The sequence below is a fragment of the Dermacentor silvarum genome, chromosome 11 (assembly GCF_013339745.2).
Source record: "Dermacentor silvarum isolate Dsil-2018 chromosome 11, BIME_Dsil_1.4, whole genome shotgun sequence".
In the NCBI taxonomy this organism is placed as follows: Eukaryota; Metazoa; Arthropoda; class Arachnida; order Ixodida; family Ixodidae; genus Dermacentor; species Dermacentor silvarum.
The window spans coordinates 109,940,933-109,962,426 of NC_051164.1; the positions used below are offsets into that span (position 1 = coordinate 109,940,933).

At 47.0% G+C, this 21,494-nt stretch overlaps 1 protein-coding gene across 2 annotated transcripts in view; it reads right to left on the reverse strand.

Moving 5' to 3' along the window:
- The window catches only part of LOC119433809 (mitogen-activated protein kinase kinase kinase 1-like), a 117,784-nt gene that overhangs the window by 51,905 nt on the left and 44,385 nt on the right, over window positions 1-21,494 (reverse strand). Inside the window, exon 1 of one of the 2 annotated variants that reach the window (XM_049658613.1) lies at window positions 4,735-5,799. The exons of the other annotated variant lie outside the window; for it this stretch is intronic. Coding sequence (XP_049514570.1) covers window positions 4,735-4,796 — 62 coding nt within the window. The 5' untranslated portion in view covers window positions 4,797-5,799. Of the gene's footprint in view, window positions 1-4,734; window positions 5,800-21,494 lie in introns of those variants that run through there. 2 annotated transcript variants of the gene reach the window in all.

Genomic DNA, 21,494 nt, shown 5'->3' on the forward strand with positions numbered 1-21,494 from the left:
TACAGCTAGCTAGAAAAGTTTGTGACACGGGATTAATAAATATTTTTGTAATTAGTTTTTTCTGAGCTTGGGTACATAGCTTCAAATTCAAGCTTTCAGTCTTTAGTAGTTTCTGCAACCTTCACAATGATCCATATTAGAAGTGCCATGCCTTATAAAGAGCAGAAATTCACATTTGTCGAGTAACTCGTGTCCTGTAAAGATCTATGGATAACTGTACATGCACTTAGGTGTGCAATCACGATCAATGCTTGCCTCAAGGTAGTGCTGTAATCAATGATGATGCTGAATAACGATATCGTTTTGAGTGTTTCATGAACTCATCCATTTCTTAAGATGCGCATTGAGATATAATGTACTAAAGATATTGTGCCCTGCATTACCAAAAACAACTATCTCATCCACAGCAACATGTGTGAGGACGGGCAGCGGTCATCGAACAGAGACATCGCTTATGTGTGGGCAATATTTAAAGGCTGCCAAGGTACATGTGCGGAATTATCGCCCTGTCTGATACGGTGGGCCCATCGAATGTACGAAGCTGGGATCGTGGTAGCTTTCTGTGATTGCTTAAATGCAATAACAACTGTCATTCAAGGCTCACAGATACAAAACCCGAAAGGCACTTGGCAATATATATGCTGTCACATCGTAGTGGTAGTGAAGCAGCAAACACCACCAAAACCTTTTATTGGGCGAAGGTAAATATAAGCAAAACTCAAAACACAACAGTAGTGAGCACAATCATTGGATGTCGAAATCTCAACACATGGGTCAAGTCCCTCTGCCATTTATACATGTCCCGGTACATTCCATAGTAATAGCTAACTTAAATTTGAAAATGTACAACACAATTTGTGTCGGGCGTGCAACATCTGATTAGACAAATCTGTTTTGATCACTGTACAGTCTGTAACAACATTAAAGAATTTTCGGATGCAGTAGGCACTTGTACTGTTATCAAGTTATCACTGAATTATCAAGTTGTCTTGTACTGGTTGACAGCTTGATAACAGCGATAACCTGGTAACACATGGCCACCGGCAAAATAATGCATTGATGCGAAAACGTCAAATGGCTCATTGAGCGAAAAAGTCAGCGTCCCGCGTCTGTAGCAGCGCCTAAATTCCCACTGGCTGCGACGCCACGTCACCAGAGAGCGCTCGACAGGGTTCCCATTGGCTGCGACGCCACGGCACGAGCGCGCCTAGGCGGAGCAGAGCGGGCGAGAGGGAACACCCGCTGCCCTATAAGTTAGCGCGCCAGGCGTTGCTTGAGGGGAAAGGGCATCGCCGCGACGCCAAATTACCCTCACTCTCGCAAGCCTGAGTTCGCGCGTTCCTTGTCCTGGTCCGCGCAAGCTTTCGCTTGTGTTCCAACGCCAAGCGTCTCCACGCGCTCGCTTGCCCGCGAGGAGCTCAGCGGCGTTCCATTGGACATTTATGCTTTTGCGTTCACAACTCATAAGAAGTGCTTAGCTGTCCCAAGATGTTTGCTACAATACTATATAGATTTCCTTTTCTTTCCTTTTAAACGGTTTGGCTCGAACAGGTCCTTTGCTCGAATGCTGCAATTGTTTGTCTTATCTTCTACAAGGCCACGCCGCTTACTTGGGCCTTTTTTGAAACAGCTACACCAGCGTGTCAGGCCAGTTTTATCTCGTCACACTGCTGCAGAGTAGACTGTTTATTCTCTCAAGTTTAATCTTTCTTCAAATTACTGGTCACACCACAGAGACTGACACCAAATACGTATGCATCCAGTAACAATCACCACTGGTGGCCAATTTAGAAAGTTTAAACAACAAAAACCCAATATAAACAAAAATATCAATTTCACATTTTTCTCAAAGATAAGTTTTGTCTGTGCAAAATATTGTGCACAGATGTATCTCCACCCTGGGGCCGTATTTTGTAGTGTTCTGTTTAATTTTCCATTTTCTTTGCCATTGGCTTGGATGTCATCGTGTAACTATTATTGCCAGGATCATATAAGTAAAAAAAAAAAAAAAAAACGAAATCACTAATAAAATAACATGGCCCTTGTTGAGGCATTCAATTTTACTTGTCTGTAATGTTTACTTGCCGCCTTTCTATAAAAAAAATGTTTGCTGCATCAGCCAAACATATGCCCTATTATCCAATACCTGCATCTTAAACAAGTATTTAACAGGCCAATCATTACTTTGAAAGCAGAAGTTTCCTTGTGCAGTGACATCTTTTATCTCTCTTTTTCTTCTGCTTGTATGAAATGTTATTAACTGTACTCATTCTTCTTGTGCTCACTCCTGCTCTGACCATATTTTTGGCCTGCAGTAAATAAATAAATAAATAAATAAATAAATAAATAAATAAATAAATCCTGAGTTAATTATAAGTTGCACCCACTTTTGAGTATTAGCGGTCAGTCCACCCACGAAGGCATACCACACGGGCCAAAAATGTTTCGTAATGGAATGGACTTGTAGATTTCAGCGCTTGCACACTGCATGACAAATGGCGACAACCAACCACCGTATGTCAAAACATACACTATGACCAAAAACTATTGCCTCCAAGATTGTGCTGTGCACAGAAACGTGCACTGCAATCTCGGAGGCCATAAATAGGTGTTGCCGTGGTGACCGCTACCCTGGAGATGGAAAACTGCCATTCAGCGCTTTGCCGCATTGTTGTGAAGTTAGAAACTCAACAAAATGCCCGAAATGGCTCTGTGGTTTATTTTGCGCGGTAGCAGGCGGACGCCATGCCGTTGTGCCAAACAGATGCACCGACATTTATTTATCATCGCTGTTTATACGTCATTAATGCTGCCGAGTTCGAGGCCGCAACTTCAATTCCCGCTCATGGCAGCTGCATTTCCATGGAAGCGGAATGCAAAAGTGCGCATGCACTTGAATTTGTTATTTACTTGCATTATCACGATAAGCATCAATGTCTTATGTGCTGACGTCATTAAAAAAAAGTTGTACACTTCATGAATTACACTGATACCTCTAAAAACTCATTTTCCGCTATCACAATCCATGAGTGGAATCATCTATCAGCCAAAATTATAAAATACTCAATAGTCAAGTCATTTCAAAATGCACTGAGGGATCGGGCGTAGTCACCTTATTTCCCCTATTTGTTTATTAATTGTATAAGATGCGTACAACTGTATGAAAAATGCAGTTTTATTTTCTCTTGCGTTCGCTATGCTATCCGGATGATTGTATGTTTCAGTTCCATTTCTACCAAATTAATTGAGTATGTCCATTCCTGTTTGAAGAGACGCTAAAGATAAGCACTTTAATCAGTTTAGATTGATGGAGTTTTCGGTTATGTCGCGGTAATAGGTTGATTACCAGAAGAGAAAATTATTATCAATGTATTAGTTTTGTTTTCTTTTTTTTAGAGAGAGAATAATGTATTTAAATGATCGCTCTAGGCATACTTCGGGAAGTAGGCAAGAATAGGGCTAGGTATTGCTCACTATGGGAGCTTCGCACGCGAAACTTCGTTATTGTTCTTGAATTTCGCGCTGGCGAGTCATTAGCCATCACATTTTTTTTTTTTTTGCGTAATTGGGGAAGTTGTGGCTCAGTAATAGTTCTTGAAACTTGTTAAGTTCACTTTCTGGCTTTATTTAAATTTTCGTGGTCCATCTTTGCGGATAAAAAGATAACTGAGCCCCTACGTTAACCAATTAACGTTGCCTAACTACCTAAGCAGATGCCGTTAAAATCCGTGACGTCATTGCGGGCTGGTGCGGAAACCTCAACGACGCGTCGCGACCTGCGTGATCGTTTTCGCATCTTTCCTTGCTTACCAAGCGTCCCAAGGTAGAACACTATTTCAAGTTTCAATTTAACATTATTTACATGTAACTTAACACAGAAACAGCTTTACACAGGAATGGGTCCCAAAGTATGCGCGGTAAGATTGGCTTTTTTATATATATATTGTACAAATAAATTTTCCTTAATGTTCCTCTAGAGCGTGGTAAATTTGATAGCAGTGCGAAATAAAAAAATAAATTGTGCTTATTAGGACCTCTCCCCCCCTCATTAGTTGATCGAATGTAAGTTCAGCGCTTTTCAGTGTGCAGTCTATGATTACAGACCAGTCAGACTCGGACGCCGCCGCTATCGCTGACATCGGCACACGGGCCGTGACGTTTGGTTTCCGAGACGTCAACGTCAGGTCACTTCAACCAATCAATCAACTTGTATTTGCCATGCGTTACGGTTGCTCCATGCCGTATAACCCTACCTCAAGTGAGGTAGCTAGAACAAAAAAAAAAAGAAAGAAAAAAAAGTACAGTACGTGGCGACACCTAGCAGGACGCGATGAAGCGGCCTCGATGCCGATGCATCTCGGTGACTAAGGCGTGTTATTATGCTTTCCCCTTTTTTCGGTATAAAATAAACGCCAATAATTTGTTCTAATTAAGAAAGGAAGGGGAAAAAACTTCAAAGCACGGAAAAGCGTACCAACCAGTACCACATTTCCGTAGTTCCAAGTGCGACTATAGGTGCGACGCAAAGACTATAATAAACTACACATCATGTCGTTCACACAGATACGTTCACATAAAAGCGTATAAAGCCACCACAGAGGTCCTGATTCGCATGACACTATACATACGCACGCACCACCGCGCCTCCTCCCCAGCGCATCCCACACATCCAATCCAAGCACGCTCAATCGCGACGGTTCGGGCTGATTGACAGAGAGAAAGGGCATAGCTGACCTGGTCACGACGCTGTGCAGTTTGCACGTGCACTTCTTGCAGTTGAACCCGTTGGACCACATGTCGCATCACAGCACCAGACACACTTGGTGCCGCGTTGTACACGTCTTCCTGGAACAACCGGACTCGCGCCGACAAGAAAGGAAGCACGCTTCGGCGTCTTGCGCGCCGAACGTCGTCCAACTCCGTCCGCGCCGAACACCGCTACAAAGACGGCGACCGCCGAAACGGCGGCAACCAGAACTCCGCCGGCGTAGCCGACGGGCAAGGGTGCGTGTGTTTCGAAGGGAGAGCGAGGGGAGCGGACAGATCCCTTTCCTCGTGGTCTGCGCGTGCTAACGTTGCACGCAGAAGCCGGCGACAGCTAGAGCGTCCGTGGACGACGACAACACCGTCAACACAGCACACAACGAGCGCACACGACTTCGTTCGCGCGCGCGCGCGCGAGAGAGAGAGAGAGAGAGAAGCAAAAGAAAAAAGCGCCAACAACATTCAGGAAAACACTCCTCGTTCGATCTCCCTTCCCCAATGTGCGCGTGCTAAGGAAAACCGTACAGCGCATCCCGGAGCTGCAATCGAAATCGGCCAATCAAGCTATCCCAAAACCTCGCTGCTGTGTCGCCGAATGTTCTCCCTAGGCAGTCGAGCGTCGTAGACGCGAGATGTGAGCGCAGACGACACACCGAGGCGAAGTTTCAAATAACAGAAGTCGCGATCTATACAAAAATTGTATGACGCCAACACTGACGTAAGGAGAGAATCGATCAAGCGTTTTGATACATCACCTGACGCGTAGGCCTGCCGTCGACATGAGACACACTGCTTCCAGCCGCGCAGTAACCGCCTCCTCTGGGCTTCTGCACGTGGTCTCCTAGGCTAACGCGCCGATGCACCGTTTTAGCGGCACGCAAGCCGCTCAACGACGTTGCTTCTTCCTTCGCCCTCGGGGCCCTCCCGCTGAGGAGGGCCCACCAGGGGTTCGTCTTCGACGCGGCGTACTGCCTCTTTCGGTTAAGGAGGGAGAGCGCGGACACAAAGCGGAGAGGGCAGGGGACGACGCAGGAACCGTACCTTGACCATGCCACGGCCCAATCGCCTCGAGCGTAAGACGTGGCTAGGTCTCGAAAAAAAAAAAAAAAAAAATAACGACAGCAGGGTACGGGAAGCGGCCAGATGAGCAGCTCAACAGTAGAAGAGGACGCAAAGGTGAAGCGAGCGAAAAAAAGGCCGGAAAAGGAAGAACGGTAGTGGACGTTTGGGAGTGAGGAGGAAGTCTAAGGGCACAAGCCACAGCCACCTGCTTTGCGATCGAGAACCGAGGGGGTCGCCCGGGATATCGGGAAAAACAAGGACGCTCACCCGTGGGGGAGAGGGGAAAGTGTGTGAGGGGGAGGGGGGGACCGCCTCTTTTTTTCTCGGAACCATAAAACTTGGCCCCCCGCGGGCTTGCTCGGTCCTCTTGTTTGGGTCGGCGTTCCCACTTGGAGGCTTGGGCGATGGACACGAAAACAGGGATGACTCATCGCTGACCTTTCCAGAGAGGAGGAGGTGCGGTACTTTGAAGGGAAACCAGGCGCGCACTGCACAAGGCGTCTTTGTTGCGGCGTCGTGGCCGCAGTGCAGAGCCCGGCGGCTTAGCATGGCAACCGTGAACGAGGCAGCCCGACGCCAGAGGAAAAAGACGCTCACATACAAAGGGCGGTCAAGACGCATTGACAAGTCCTCTAAGGGTACCCCCGTGTGCAAAAGAGATAACCTTACATCTGTCTTCAAACTCTGGTTTCTTATGTTACCTAGCAGTGACAGCGGTTTGTTACAAACAAACCCTAGTGGCACCCAGGTAACAATGAGCTTAAGTGAAACCAGAGCAACGCAATACAGTAAAGGACGGGGCAGAAACTACAGAGACATAATGGCACATGCATGATATTGCCGTCGCAGTAAAAGAAGGCATATCTGGCTATCTAATCCACATCGGCGTTCGAGCGCGTAAACAAACAACGTTACATTGCGATGGAAACCGGTGCGCAGTCCTGAAGCGCAGACTGAATTATTCTTGATATATATATATATAGTAGTTGGAAATGATGGCAGACATTTTGTCTTCGGCTTTTCCACAATCTATAAATTGCGCGATCATTAAATAATCGCACGAAGGCAACATTCTCGTCTTTCCCCCAATTTCGGCAACAACGAAGGTGGCACTGGTGATACGCGATATAATAAACTTCTGGTCCGTGTACATGTTTTAATCAATATGTACTCAAACACTGTTCTGAAGTTTTAATCATAATTTCTCGTAATCATAGGACAACAGCTGCATTTTACACGCCGTTTAACAAATCTGCCAACTAGAGAGCGTAAGGGTTTGGTCGTAAGACGCATCAGTGAATGCGTTTTGCGGCATTGTCATGTGCGCCAAAAAAGTCATTGGAACAAGTTACTCCAGTACACAAGGTACTCCAGTATACTGGAGTACCCAGACGCACTTTGTAAGACGCATCACGGCATCTCGTAATGTTACAGCACAAAAACTATGTGCCTCTTCCCTGAAGATTAAATAAATTCTGTAAGCTGGCTTAGCTTGCCCATATAGTGTCTACAGCACTGCGCGCATTTAATCAAGAAGGGTTAGCTAATTGTCACGCCTTCTATAGCACAGCGGCGGGATAACCCGAAATTCGAAGCGCGCGTCGTTTTGACATGCACGCGACTACGCCGAAGCGAGGTGACAAGCGCTGACGACAAAGGCGGCGGTGCAAGCACCGACAGAGCGTTGGCGAGCCGCCGCGTAGCAAAATATAACCTCACCAGCAGCGCGACGTGTCGGATCAGCCAGCCAACGAAAAAGAGACAAAGGGGACACGCATTCCTGGCAGCGATCAAAGAGAAGACAAAGGCTTCGCTTAAAGCAGACGCCACATCCGGTTAATCTGCTTAATACGGAAGCAGATAATGCCAGCACACTGCAAGACGAAGGCCTCTCCCTGCAGTCTCCAATTACCCCTGTCTTGCGCTAGCTGATTCCAACTTGCGCCTGCAAATTTCCTAACTTCATCACCTCACCTAGTTTTCTGCCGTCCTCGACTGCGCTTCCCTTCTCTTGGTATCAATTCTGTAACTCTAATGGTTCACCGGTTATCCATCCTACGCTTTACATGGCCTGTCCAGCTCCATTTTTATCTTAATGTCAACTAGAATATCGGCTATCCCCGTTTGTTCTCTGATCCACACCACTCTCTTCCAGTCTCTTAACGTTAGGCCTAACATTTTTCGTTCCATAGCTCTTTGTGCGGTCCTTAACTTGTTCTCGAGCTTCTTTGTTAACCTCCAAGTTTCTGTCCCATATGTTAGCACCGGTAGAATGCAATGATTGTACACTTTTCTTTTCAACGGCAGTGATAAGCTCCCAGTCAGGATTTGGTAATGCCTGCCGTATGCACGCCAACCCAATTTTATTCTGCTGTAAATTTCCTTCTCATGATCAGGGTCCCCTGTGAGTAATTGACCTAGATAAACGTACTCCTTTACAGACTGTAGAGGCTGGCTGGCGATCCAGAATTCTTGTTCCCTTGCCAGGCTATTGAACATTATCTTTATCTTCTGCATATTCTATTATGCAGAAGACAAAGGTGCTATGACGAAGGTGCTACGCTGCGGTGCTATTCCGGACATTGTCAAATTCCGACATATTGTCGAATTTTAGAATGCCGGCATTAGCCAATCAGAGAGGCCGTAGCAGCCTTCTGAACCGATCAGCTGACAAGAATTGGACAATTTCCAGAGTATATATAGCCAACCCCGTTCTCTACAAAACTACATTACACGAGGTGTATGATCAGAATATGCAGCGTTTCTGTATAGCCACGTTCTTTCAGGGATCTGCGCGGGAACTGGTGGAATTCGAACGGCCGTGACAATAGCGCTCAGCCTATTTTTATCGCCTGCTTGTCGTAAGGGCTACGTCATCAGCTACGTCACAAACTCGCAGCCTCTGTGCGGGCGGCAGTGCCGACAGATGGCGACTGGGCTCGACATTAATCGACGGATCACATTTTATTACACTGTGAAGAACCCAGCGGTCGGTTTAGGCTCCTCTGGCCTCCTTGAAGTCCATGTGTTTAGGGATAGCAGGGGGAAAGTAAACATCTCTGCAATAGTAATGGTTCAAAAGTTTTTATGCTGGGAATTCTTTGTGTTTGTGTTTTCTCAAAAATATAGGTAGGACATTAGGCAAAATAAGAACAAGAGCTTGGTGGTGCAACCCACCACACCGTTTCAAAGGGGACGCTCATATACCATCCATCCACTCAATCAATCAATCAATCAATCAATCAATCAATCAGGAGCGTTCATTGCTCAAATTAAAGCACGAGAATTTCGGGTGATCAGTCGAACAAAAAAAAGGTCTCCGCTCAACCTGGCACCCAGATGGAAGGCGGTGGCTGTATTGGTGATCTTGCCGTAACGAAACTTCAGTTTCTTTATTTTCTGTTATCGCGCAATGAGCAAACTAACGGATCCTCTCCCACATCGTCATTTCGGAAAAAAAAAAAAAAAGATGCCTCGACGAATCACGTCCGGTAAGTGTAATTGTAAGCTAGGGCTCGGCTATTTGAGGTATGAAGTGCAGTTTAGCTAAACTTTGATATATAGAGTTAAATGGGGTCTAAAGGGATAGACTGGGAGCAGTACGCCTCCAGCTACGGCATTTTACTCGTAGGGAAAATATAAACTTGCTTCGCAAAACTCTGCTTAGTGTATCTACGCCTAAAATACATCTATTTGATTTTATCTGTAATCAGCTGCGAGATGTGGCTTCACTACAAGGTCGGCTATACACCAAAACATTAACAAAGTCAAAAAAAAAAAAAAAAAAAGACGGGGGGGGGGGGGGGGGGAGAAGGAGACAAATAAATTCGAAAAAAAAAGTTATAGCGTGCATATAAATTTAAGACGCATGCACGCAGCTGCGCTTTATGTATGAACGTAAGGAGTGTTCCGCAAACCTGACTCAAAGGTTAAAAGAGCAGGGAAAAAGAAACACAAGACCCGCCGGGGTGGCTCAGTCAGCTAAGGCGTTGCGCTGCTGAGCACGAGATCCCGGGAGCGAATCCCGGCCGCGGCGGCCGCATTTCGATGGAGGCGAAATGCAAAAACGCCCGTGTGCTTGCGTTGTAGTGCACGTTAAAGAACCCCAGGTGGTCAAAATTAATCCGGAGCCCTCCACTACGGCGTGCCTCATAATCAGAACTGGTTTTGGCAGGTAAAACCCCAGAAAATTTATGAACGATTTATGAAAGCCCGCAGGCAGGCACGCACGCACCGAAACGACCCGATAGTCATCCTAACTGGAATGTATAATTCAAGGGAACAGAGAAAACACAGCTCGTAAATGGTTACGCTCAAAGGTTCAACAAATATCAGAAAATACTCTGCACTGCAATCTGATTCAGAGCCGTGCACAAGCTAAAGATATAAATACGCTAATAGCGCTGAATAGATAGTGCGCAGCCGGTGAGTGTGGGAGTGTTTGGTGTTAAGCAACACTCCTCCCGAAGTTTTCATCAATCCATACACGACGAGGCACACCTAAATAAAAAATACATATATAATCCTATAATCTTGACATATATCGCTGCCTGTTAGCATTATGTTAGCATTATAATGCTAACATTTCTATCCCAGATAGGCTGAATGTGAGTCCAATTACAATTTGTTGAAAGGTGAGCGTTATGAGCAATACGCGAAGAAAGTTTTAATAAATTACTTTCAAAAAGTAAATTATAAAGAAAAGATATAAGGTAGCAAAGGTGATGCCCACACTTCAAATGCCGACGCCCGAATACCCTCAAAAGCTTAAAAATTTCCGTCTTTTGAATACATAAGTCGCGCGTTCGAATCCCCGCAGAAAACGCATCGTGTACTAGGATTCAGGTGCATACCAAAGAACCCCAGTTAGTCAAAATTAAATTGCTAACTATAATTACAGTGGCTCTTGCAGCTCACTCTAAAAGTCTTAAACACCAATTAATAAATTATGTCGTTAGTACTACTCAGGTGCCGCAATCCACGAAAAAGTACGTCTTTTTTTTTTTTTTTTTTTGCAAAAAAGGGTCGTGACCTTTCGACCGCGCGCAGTGAGCGACCCTAACCGTTTTTCTTCTTCGTTTGTTTCGTTCTGCATATAAGCCGTGACAACTCCGGGAGTGCTCGTCGAACATTATAATAATTATTATAAAAAAAAGTCCCAAACGAACATGCTATAACGAACCCTCTAGAGCTTGTTGACGCGACGGAAAATTTTTTGACGTCACTGGTATTCGCTATTACGTCACCCACACGTGATTCGCGCCGTCACGACTTGTCAAAAGGATACATTCCACCCGTGTTTCCCGAGAACACCTTTCACAGAAGAAAATAAATGAATAAAAATAAACTATACCCTCGCACGACAGCTGTTCAGCGCTTACTGTTTTCTTTTTCCCCCTTTTTTATTTTGCGTTTATCGCGGAAGCTTTTCGATGCGTTCTTACTACTTTTTTTCTCTCTATATATATTTCTAACGCGGAAGCTATTTTCTGCAACAAATCTAACTGCAGACAAAGCAAATCGTTCTGTCACCCGTCAATATGCAGTCACTCTGTCGGGCTGCCGTGCGGAATGCGCTTCTCATCTCACGAACATAGGCGAAACATGGCGGATTTCCACGAACAATACATATAGTAGCTAAAACAGAGACGGCATTTAATTAGTGCCCTCGGAGGGCCCTGCGCTCCAACGCGGAAGCAATTTTTTTCCCCCTTGTACACACACCCAAAGCGAGCACAGGAAAACGCGTACAGAACTGCACTTCGGCTAACCAGCCGCGAAGCCCTCCAATAATTTCGAAGATCCGCACAAGGCTAATTTATCTTTCGACGTGCGGCATGATTATATCCTCCGAACAAACGTTTAAACAATGTAATGCAGTTCTTAGCGTATAGCAAACACGTGGAGATGATGGAGGTGGTTATTTTTAATTTTTTTTTTTCAAGTACCTGGAGACGCAGCTTTTGGCACCTCACCGTGGTATATAAAATTTTAAAAATTGTTTTTCAAGTTCATAACGTAACAGTTAACAATAAAGACCACCTTGAAGAGCGTGTATATCCGATAGTTGTGCTCGGGTCTAAGGAGGATATAAGTGGCTCAGAAAGTGTGCCTACGCGGTCTCGTGGTGTTGCAGTACACCAGACGCACAGGGGTACATTGCAAATCAGCAACCTGTCCGTATGACTTGCACATGAACGCCGTGGTATAGCCGAAACCACCCAGATAGCACAGGGCCTGTTCGCTACCGATTCGTGACGTCATGCTACTGCTATAGAATGGAGATGTAAGCAGCGGTGATTTCGGCTTCACCGCTTTATCGCCACGCCAGGCTTGGTCGCATTCATGACGTCATAGAAAGGAACGAACAGGCCTCGTGCTATCTATAGGTGCTGTTGGTACAGCCCAGTGTCGATGGCGTTGCGCTGCTGAGCTCCGGGTGGCGCGGGTTCGACCCCGGTTGCATTCACACTCGTGTGAAAGTTAAAGCCATTTAACCCCCCGGGATTAAGGAATCCCAGGGGGCCAAAATTAATTAAAGGCGTGCCTCATAACCAGATTGTGGTTTTTGGCATGCAAGACCTCTGAATGTAATATATATTAATGTGCTGCACAGGAGAAGCAACTCCAGGCTGTTAACTTCCGTTGATAAAATATTAAATGAAAATGAAAGACAGAGACGGCCACATTTCAAAGCGGATTCTTTCAAGCGGTGCAATCGTTTATTTACCAGCCCATTAGTGCGGTCACCAGACTGTTGTATACACATCTAGATACAGATCAAATTTGGCGCCTATCAGCGGCACGGCAGATAAGGTCGCGGGATCGATTCCCGACAACGGCGGTCGCATTCTGATGGGCGCGGAGCGCGAAAAGGTCCCGTGTACAAAACTTTGGTAGCATTTGTTTACAGCCCCAGGTGGTCTAAATTAACCGGGATACAGTATGGCGTCTCTCATAGTCCATGTTTTATAATTTGGACAGTAAGCTAAATCAATCGATCGCTCGATCGATCGACCCATCGATCGCGTAAGTGAAGAATTTAGCTGCCTTTTATTTTGCCATCATCTCCCCTACTATGGTGCATTAACTGTATGTCTATCTGAATGAGTCAGTGTAAAAATGCGTGAAAATGGTGTGAACAGCGAGCTTATGCTAATTTTTTCAAAAAAAAAAAAAAAACGCTCGTGTGATTAGATTTAGGGGCGCGTTCGAGAACCCCGATTGGTCAAAATTAATCCCGAGCCGTCCACTATACGGCGTACCTCATAATCAGATCGTGGTTTTGGCACGTAAAACCCCCACATGTGTTTGTCTAAGACCATTTCATGTGCACAATGCTTGACGGAGCGAGTTCGTGCTGTTAGCAGATCTGATAGTGCGGCAGCAACGCCTAACAGGGAGGTGCATGGGGACAGGGGCGATAGCAAGGAAACATCAGCACAGCTGTTCAAACAGGCTGGCGATACGGGAAGCATTTAATAGGATAAGGGCACTCGGGCAGACGAGCGGCGTTACACAATGGGACGTATCTCTTTATCTAATCCGAACGCTGGCACGCGGCGCGCAGATAATGGAGCAACGCGGAAATCAAAATGGGCGCACGAACGCGCAAGCACACTTAATTGAACACGCAAAGCCAGAGACTGACACAACTAAAGATGACCTTTCGCCGTTTCAGAGGGAGAAATGCTGTTCGATTACGAGGCCGCCTAGACGGGCGCTAAAGATGAACTTTAAGCTAAGCTGTATTAGTTAACCAGGCTTCCGCGTTAGTAAGACGACCGTCCTTATAACCGCGAGAAGGTATACTTTGCAAGCCAGAAAAGAGGTAGAGTCGGGAGGGGAAAAAAATATGGGATTTTACGTGCCAAAACCACGATCTAATTATGAGGCACGCCGTAGTGGGGGACTCCGGAAATTTGGACCACCTGGGGTTCTTTAACGTGCACCTAAATATACGCACACGGGTGTTTTCGCATTGCGCCCCCATCGAAATGCGGCCGCCGTGGCCGGTATTCGATCCCGCGACCTCATGCTCAGCAGCCCAACACCAAGCCACTGGGGGAGGGAAAGGCCAACGACCACAGCGCCGGCAAAAATATAAATTTCTACTCTGCCAACAACCGCGCTCGTCGCTCGCCGGCCGCACTGTCTCTTATCTCCACACGGCTCTGACCTTTTCTATGCGCTGTGCATTCGCCGCTCAGTTTCCGTTGAAGCGATAGACCGCACGTACCTTCGCCCGCTGCGACGTATATGCGCTTGCTGCCAGCGTTTTGACAGTCGTTGTCTGCGGTCATTCAGTGTGATCTATTTATGTTTGCTTGTGCGCGCTCACACCACGCTTGTTCATTGAGTTAGTAATAGTCGGGCCACATTTTCCAACGCACGCTACACATGCAATGCTGCCCGGATCGGCAGTGCAGCGCTACAGGTGTGTCCCTTCGCACGCGCTGCCCACGGGAAGCGCTTCTCATCAACGCCACCGTTTCACACGCGCCTTCTCGTGGTCATCGAGTCTCTCTTCATGTCGGTCTACTTACGCCGCAGCACACCTGCTTACTTAATCAGCTCATGTTTACTACAATTCATATTGCTACCAAAGCCGCTCACCTTACTTCGTGTCACATTGCTGTGTTGCTATCGCATTCATTGCTTCGCCCTTAGGGCGAAACTGTGGCATTTTTGCCGTCGCCGTGAGGTTCCATATAAAGTCAACGGCGATAAAATTGTCGCCGCGCGCCGTACACTTTGTGTGCGAGTGAAAGCGTGCGAGGGTGAGCCGGCCACCGTAGCTTACATCAGGCACGCGTGAGAGGAAGGCGGCCGGAAGCGCGCACGGTCTTCGTTCGCGCGCAAGGCACGGGGAAGAGGCGACGGAGACGGTGGGTGCTTTCCTGCACCGTCGGATACTCTTCACGGAGCTGCCGCGCCATCTTGAAAGCGATCTGCAATGTGGCCGAAGTGTGCGCCCGCGGGAGCCTCATGTTCAAAGCGATCTGCGATGCGTACAAAGTGCATGCGCCGAGTGCTCGCGGCTTCGTATGCGCTGTTCTTTCGACGTTTAGTTCGCGTTGAAGCGAGAGCCAGCGCGAAGGTCAATTTGCTCGCTGCCGCTGGCGCGCTTTCTCACTCCAGCGTTTTCACGAGTTTCTGCGGTCATCGAGCGAGATGTGTTCATATTTACCTGTGCGCGCGTGATACCGTGCGTGTTTATTTAGTTAGTAATTGAATATTTACAACTTCATACGACCACCGATAAACTACTATTCTTACTTCGTATAGCTGTCGACTAATTTGCTATCGCAATCGATGCTTCGCCTTTCGTGCGACTGAAGCAAGCGCAAGCTATATCAGTCCTGTTTCCCCAGCGAAGAGTGCATGACCTCCGCGCTTTATTTACTGTAGCGCACGGGAGCGCGATGCGCGTCTCAAGTTTCCGCAGGTCGGCACACTCACGCGCGCTCGTTTCACGCCGATTTCACAGACCTGGGATAGAGTGCGAATGAGCGACTGTCGGCGAGGGTGAGTGGACGTACGTACGAACTAGCTGGTGGGTGTAAGTGTGAAAGCGAGTGAGCGTTGGTGTAAGTATGTGTTGTCGCACCTGAGTGAGTGCCGATTAGTGTGAATGAACAAATGAGTGTGAATGAGCATGTAGCCCGAACAAATATCGGCGAGTGAGTATCCACACTTATTCTTCCTATACTATCCATGCTAATTTCACAGAAACTGCCAGTCCTCGTCGAGTGGTATGATACGCATCCGCCTAGTAAGCAGCCTGTACACAGAAACCCGGCACAACAGCTCGCGAGCGGAGTGCTGCGGATCAACAGAAGTCGAAGTCCGGCCGTTACAGATACGGCAAGCTACGTGTGTCGAACATGTGAGTACATTTTCATAGCTGCATTTTATATCGCGTTACAATGACGAAATCGCTTTCTCCGCATGGAATCGCGAGTCGAAGATGCCACGAGAATACTGCCGCTGTCTGTGGCTTCGGTTGGTATATAAAATGGCAGTGGTCCATAGAACAAACAAACAAGCAAGCAAATATACGGAGAAAATGCCTTTAATTTTAACAATGCAGTTTGCAGCTCCAAAGAGTCCTAGCTGTGCAGTTCAAGTTAGAGATTAAACAGATAATCGCCGCAGTGACCACTACCCCGCAATACTTCACACCCATCTCATACAACGGGAAAAAGAAAAAGAAGAGAGAGAGAGAGAGAGAGAGAAAACGCGTAGTCGGGCAGTTTATGACGCAACCTGAACCACGCCGGGCGGTTCACCAGGCAGCCTGAACACCGCGCAAACAACGCGGCTGCACTATATACTGCACAGCGGGATGTAGTCTTGATCGCGTTTCACTTCTGGCCGACTGCACATTTTATGCTTTCTTCTTCATTTTTTTTACTGACCGCACGTCCCTGAAATGATGTGATACCGTGCGAAGGTGTCGTTTATCCCGTTTTATTCTTTCCCTTTATTTCTTTTTTTTTTCTTGCTTTCTTTTTTCACTTGATCAACAAAGACCTCACACGCATGCACGCTGCTGCTGGCGCACCAAGTAGAAGCGACAGACACGGTGATCCAGCCACCGCCTGCTGACTGTTTTTTGCTTTCTTTTCCGTCTCGGGCCATTCGAGAACCCTGAACGCGTTGATTCCCACGGTCGCTTCACTGCAATGCGATGCGAGAACGCCGTTCGTCCTCGGGTTTGTTTCTTTGCTTGATTCATTAAACGATGCTCCCGTGAAAACAGAAAAAAAAAAAGAGTACTTGGCAGCACCTCTCCCTTTACCGATTTCATAACACTGCCAATAACCCGCTATTTGTAGTTTCGTCGCCTGGAAGCGCTATAAGCATTTCGCACTCTCAAAAAATTACCATGTACTTGTTAAACGTATACACAATTTATTGGAGGCCGGGTCTATAGGTGTGTGGAAATCAACGCTTCAACTCAAACGCGGACGGCGAATGCTGTACGTTGTTATTCTGTCCGTCTGATCAATAAATAATTCCATGTGATCACTAAGAATTCTTGTGCTGACAAGTGCAGCAGATACCCGTCACAGTGCCTGATCACGAAAATGAAATTTACAAAATAATAAAAAATAGTTTGGAGCGCATACGGCATACATTAGCAAGTTATATTATAGCAGCGTACCGGTATAATTGAAAGGAAAAGTGTAAAATGATTTCATTCTACCGATACTGACATACGGGGCAGAGACTTGGAAGATAAAAGTGAAGCTTGAGCACGTTAGGCGTAACGTTAACGAGATATGCAGGCAGCGGTGTAGACTAGACTGCGAACGGTGGTAGCCGATTACCTATTCACATAGATTGACGAATAGTATTTGGGCAGGCCATGAAATGCAGAGGGCATGTAATCGGTGGAACACTGGAGTAACACAATGGGCGCCAAGAGAAGGGAAGCGCAGTCGAGGACGACAGAAAATTAGGAAATTCGCAGGCACAATTAAGATGGGATCAGCAAGCGCAAGACAAGGGTAATTGGAAAAGGCTGGGAGAGGCCTTAATCCTGCAAATGACATAAATATAGGTTGACGATAATGATGGTATGTCGCGCGATGTCACAAATCCAACAGCACCAAGGATGATGATGATGAAGATAATGACGACGACGACGGCGTTAAAGGCGGTGGCAGTGTGTGGATGTAGAGCCTAGATGGTTGTGGTATTGCCGACATCGAGACTTTCTTTTTCATCTTCCTATATATGCGGGAAGGGGCGTTGACTTCCCGCCGCGCGCTATTTGCCAACCTAACCAGTTCGCATATCTCTCGATCTACTTTTACTAGTAGTACTAGTCGTACGGGCCAGCTGCGGAGCGAGCCTGCTGGCTGTCTGTGTTAATGGGCGTCGTATAATAAACGAGACCTCGCGACCCCCTTTATTCACGCCGCTGCGGAGCTGGTGCGAAGGCCAGGGCACGCCACAAAAAAGAAAAAAAGGAAAAAGAATGAACAAAGAGAAAACAGTTCGCGCGAAAACAGTGCTCCATTTGCTCCGATACTCGACCCTATCCCAGCGTTCCACGTGTCACGTGTAATTTACGAGCGATATGGCGGCGGCAACGCCGCGTTCTTCTGCCTCGTTGTGCGTGCAGCGCTGTTAAGTCTATTAGAAAAAAGCTGTTCAGAATGGAACAACCGCGCTGCTGATCGCGAGGTCGCGGGCTCGATTCCCGGCCGCCGCATTTCGACAGGGACGAAATGCAACAAACGCTCGCGCGTACTTAGCTGCACCTTAAAGAACCCCGTTTGGTCAAAATTAATCCGGAGCCCTCCAACGCGGCGCGCCTAAATTGCCCCAGTATTGCTCTGGGACGTCAAACCACCACGAACCAACCAGAACTAAGCGTCGCAGCGCGCACGTTAGTTTACAGACACGTAGATTGTCTAGACGCACCTGCTTTCCCCGAGTGGCCGACACGAATGCTGCAGCTTCCATTAACGCTGCACGTAATTACCTCGGCGCTGAGCATAATGTCAAGAGGAACGAAGTTAAGGTCGTCCAGTGAGCGCGCGCGAGAGAAGAAGGGGGGGGGGGGGGGGGTCAACGACGAACGCGAAAAGGAAAGATCATTAAGCATTAAACCGGGGAGTAAACACAAGAGAGAGAGTGAGAGTGTGTGTGTGAGAGAGATAAGGCCACCCAGCTTGACTAGATCCACTGTCCCTCCTTAACCCCGCCATCCCTTCTTTCTGCATCGGCGATCGGCCCTGACACAGCAGCAGCGGCGGCGGCGACGCGGCCGCACAAACCGAGAACGTGTTCCCTCCTCACCGCTGTTGGTGGGACAGACTGTATAAGCAAGGAAAAACGACGCCAACGATATAACGTAGCTGTAGTTATGGCTAGACCACGGTGTAAGAAATATGGCTAGACGCACGGTGAATGGTTCCGCGAGCGGTACCTACGTCTCCCAACATCTTGGCGCACCGTGGTGTAGAAGTACGGGGAAGTTGTACAGTCCAAACATGGCTTGCGTTGGGCCTTTTTCTTTTTTTCATAATTGTAAAGCTAGCTTTCGCGCGAGGCAGTTGGTCGAGCTAATGATGGCGTTGTCATTTTCTTTTCTTTTTTTTTGCATTCAGTGCCTGCGAGGACAGTTTACCTGTCCTGTGACATGCAAAAATGTAGACGTGGCTCTCGTGATAAAACTATGTGCAAGAGAAAAAGCTCCGGCATGTGCAGCTAGCACTTCGTCTTCGTTTGAACCACGGCCGTGGTGCCGTTATCAGTTGGACAAATGTTCAATGCAGGGAAGCGCCCTGTGCAAAGCAAAACGGTGAACGCGGCAACTACATGGAGCGTATTTCCGACGTATTTTCGGCGTGAAGACGTCGTCGCCTGGCATCGGTTGACGCTCGTCCGCTGCGGTTCCGATCGAAATGTGTTTAGCGTTGTTATTGCTTAAAACGGGTATACTGACGGCACGCATCCAAGGCCATTGCAGGTGACATCGCGAATATACAATGTCATCAAATTAATCGACGCCGGAACTACGCGGCAAATACGTTTCCGTGATGTTGCCGCTAAGGTTCTTTAACTCAGCGAGCGTTTTGTGCAGTGCAGCAACCAATGCAGGAGGGGGAGAGATAGTAGAAAAGGAGCGAGAGTGGAGGAGGGCAGGCCCCTTCGAGGCGTCGAGGGCGTTGTTCTTTCTCCAGCGAACCTGTGTTTGCAGACGACGCTGCTCTGCGTGTACACGGTGTACGTGTGTGTGCGCGCGCGTGCGGAGGAGCGCTCGGCATGGGACGTCCGGACAGCGATGCGCTCGGCGCAGAGTTCTGCGATGCAGCAGACGAAATAGCATTTGGCAGAATTTCAGGCCGAAAGCTGGGCTAGCTGAGTGCCTGAATTCCATGACATACTTGCAGTGCAAAATACGACTATCTTTTTTCTTTTAAGGTTTATTATACAACCACTACATACACGACGGAACAGCGCCCATCATGCGTATTTCACGTGATGCTGTAAATATGACATACAATTCATTTTGCAGAGCCGAAAGCAGCAGAGACGCAGGCGTTCACTTAAGTGTCGTCTGTTCCTTCAGCAAAGTAATCATTTGTGAGCACTACAATGATATTTGCTGTTCGCGCTGTTATTACCTTAGTACTCAGCTTACCTTCAGTTACGGTAGTGGGCAAGTTACTTGATCACGGTAAATGTAATCGGAAAAGATCACGCGGAACATTTAATAGGGCACGCCTAGCTCGTTCGTTTCGCGTTGCTTTTAAACGAGTATCCAGTTTTGAGATATAAGCACGATTAAGATATTAATGGAGAAGTTAATCATGGCAACTTCTGAACCGTGCTTCTCATCTATATGGTTGTAGCGCAGATGCATCCATGGTATCAGAGAGACGCACGTACATGGTACCTTGGTTTCGCCTATATACTGCATGTCCACATTAAATAGCACGAAGAAATTCTGAACTACGCAGCATCATTCCGCGGTTTGAAAAAAAAAAAAAAAAGAAACACAATTCTCTATTGTCTAGACTCTATAGCGCCTACTATGTCAAAAACAACTGGTTATTCGCTTAGTCTTAAACAGAAAAGCGACCCTGAAATAGTTTATACTGGTAAATCATTCTTTCAAAAGTTTACCTTCATTCATTTAAGGGGAACAGGTTGGGATTATTACATACGAAAATGCAGGGCAAACATTTTCTTTCGCGAATTTCACTCCGGAGCATAAGAGTAAGTGAGGGTTAGTGCGACGTCAGAATTTTCGAAACGTTTTCTCGCACTTAGGCAGATTTAGCGCAGCTAAAGTTCTTGAGCTAAAGTCTGCTAAAGTCTGCGCAGCTAAAGTCTGCGGTTCTTTTAAAATGCACCACAGTCCTTCTTTAACCAAAAAACGGTTGAATAGAGACGCAGTCATGGTGTCAATCGTTATGCTGTTACTGTCGCCCTCATAACTCCTGTCAATCTAACGGACGTTTGTGTAGCACTACATAAAGAAAAAAGCGAGATACAAGGAACGATCGCAACTTGTATAAAGTAAGTCACGAGGTTAAGTATCTGCCTTGCCGCGCAGGTATTCCACTGTCGTGCGCAAAGAAAAAGAGAGAGAAAGTTTAACTGTAGGGAGAAATGAGGTGACGATTCAAGACTGCAGTGAATTTTAGTGATCAATCCAATGTGCGGTAGATACACACCTTGTACAGTTCCTAAAGATGCACGACACGTGCTGTGTTCAGCTTATTCCAGACTATTAGAGTTATACGGCGTCCGTATGTGCACACACGAATGTTCTCTACATACACAAGGTACCCTGATCAGGCATAAGAGCACATTACACTGTACTTATACTCGTTACCGGGATGACGTGCACGAGCACTTTACATACAGGAATGCGTCGCACGAGCTGTCAAAAAACCGCATTTGCGCGCTTTTATACAACAACAAGCGTCGGTTCAAGAGCTTCAATTATTTGAACGCGATGTCCTAGCAACAGGTGTTTTCACACTGGCGAGCAGGATTCGCAAGGCACTAACCAACTGCTTGAGCATCACCTTGATTTGTTCGTCCGATATAGATGATTCAGGTTTGTTGTGTAGCGGCTGGGGGTGCTTCTGCATCGTGACCATGTAGTGCGCAAGAGTTTATATATTGGCCAGAGC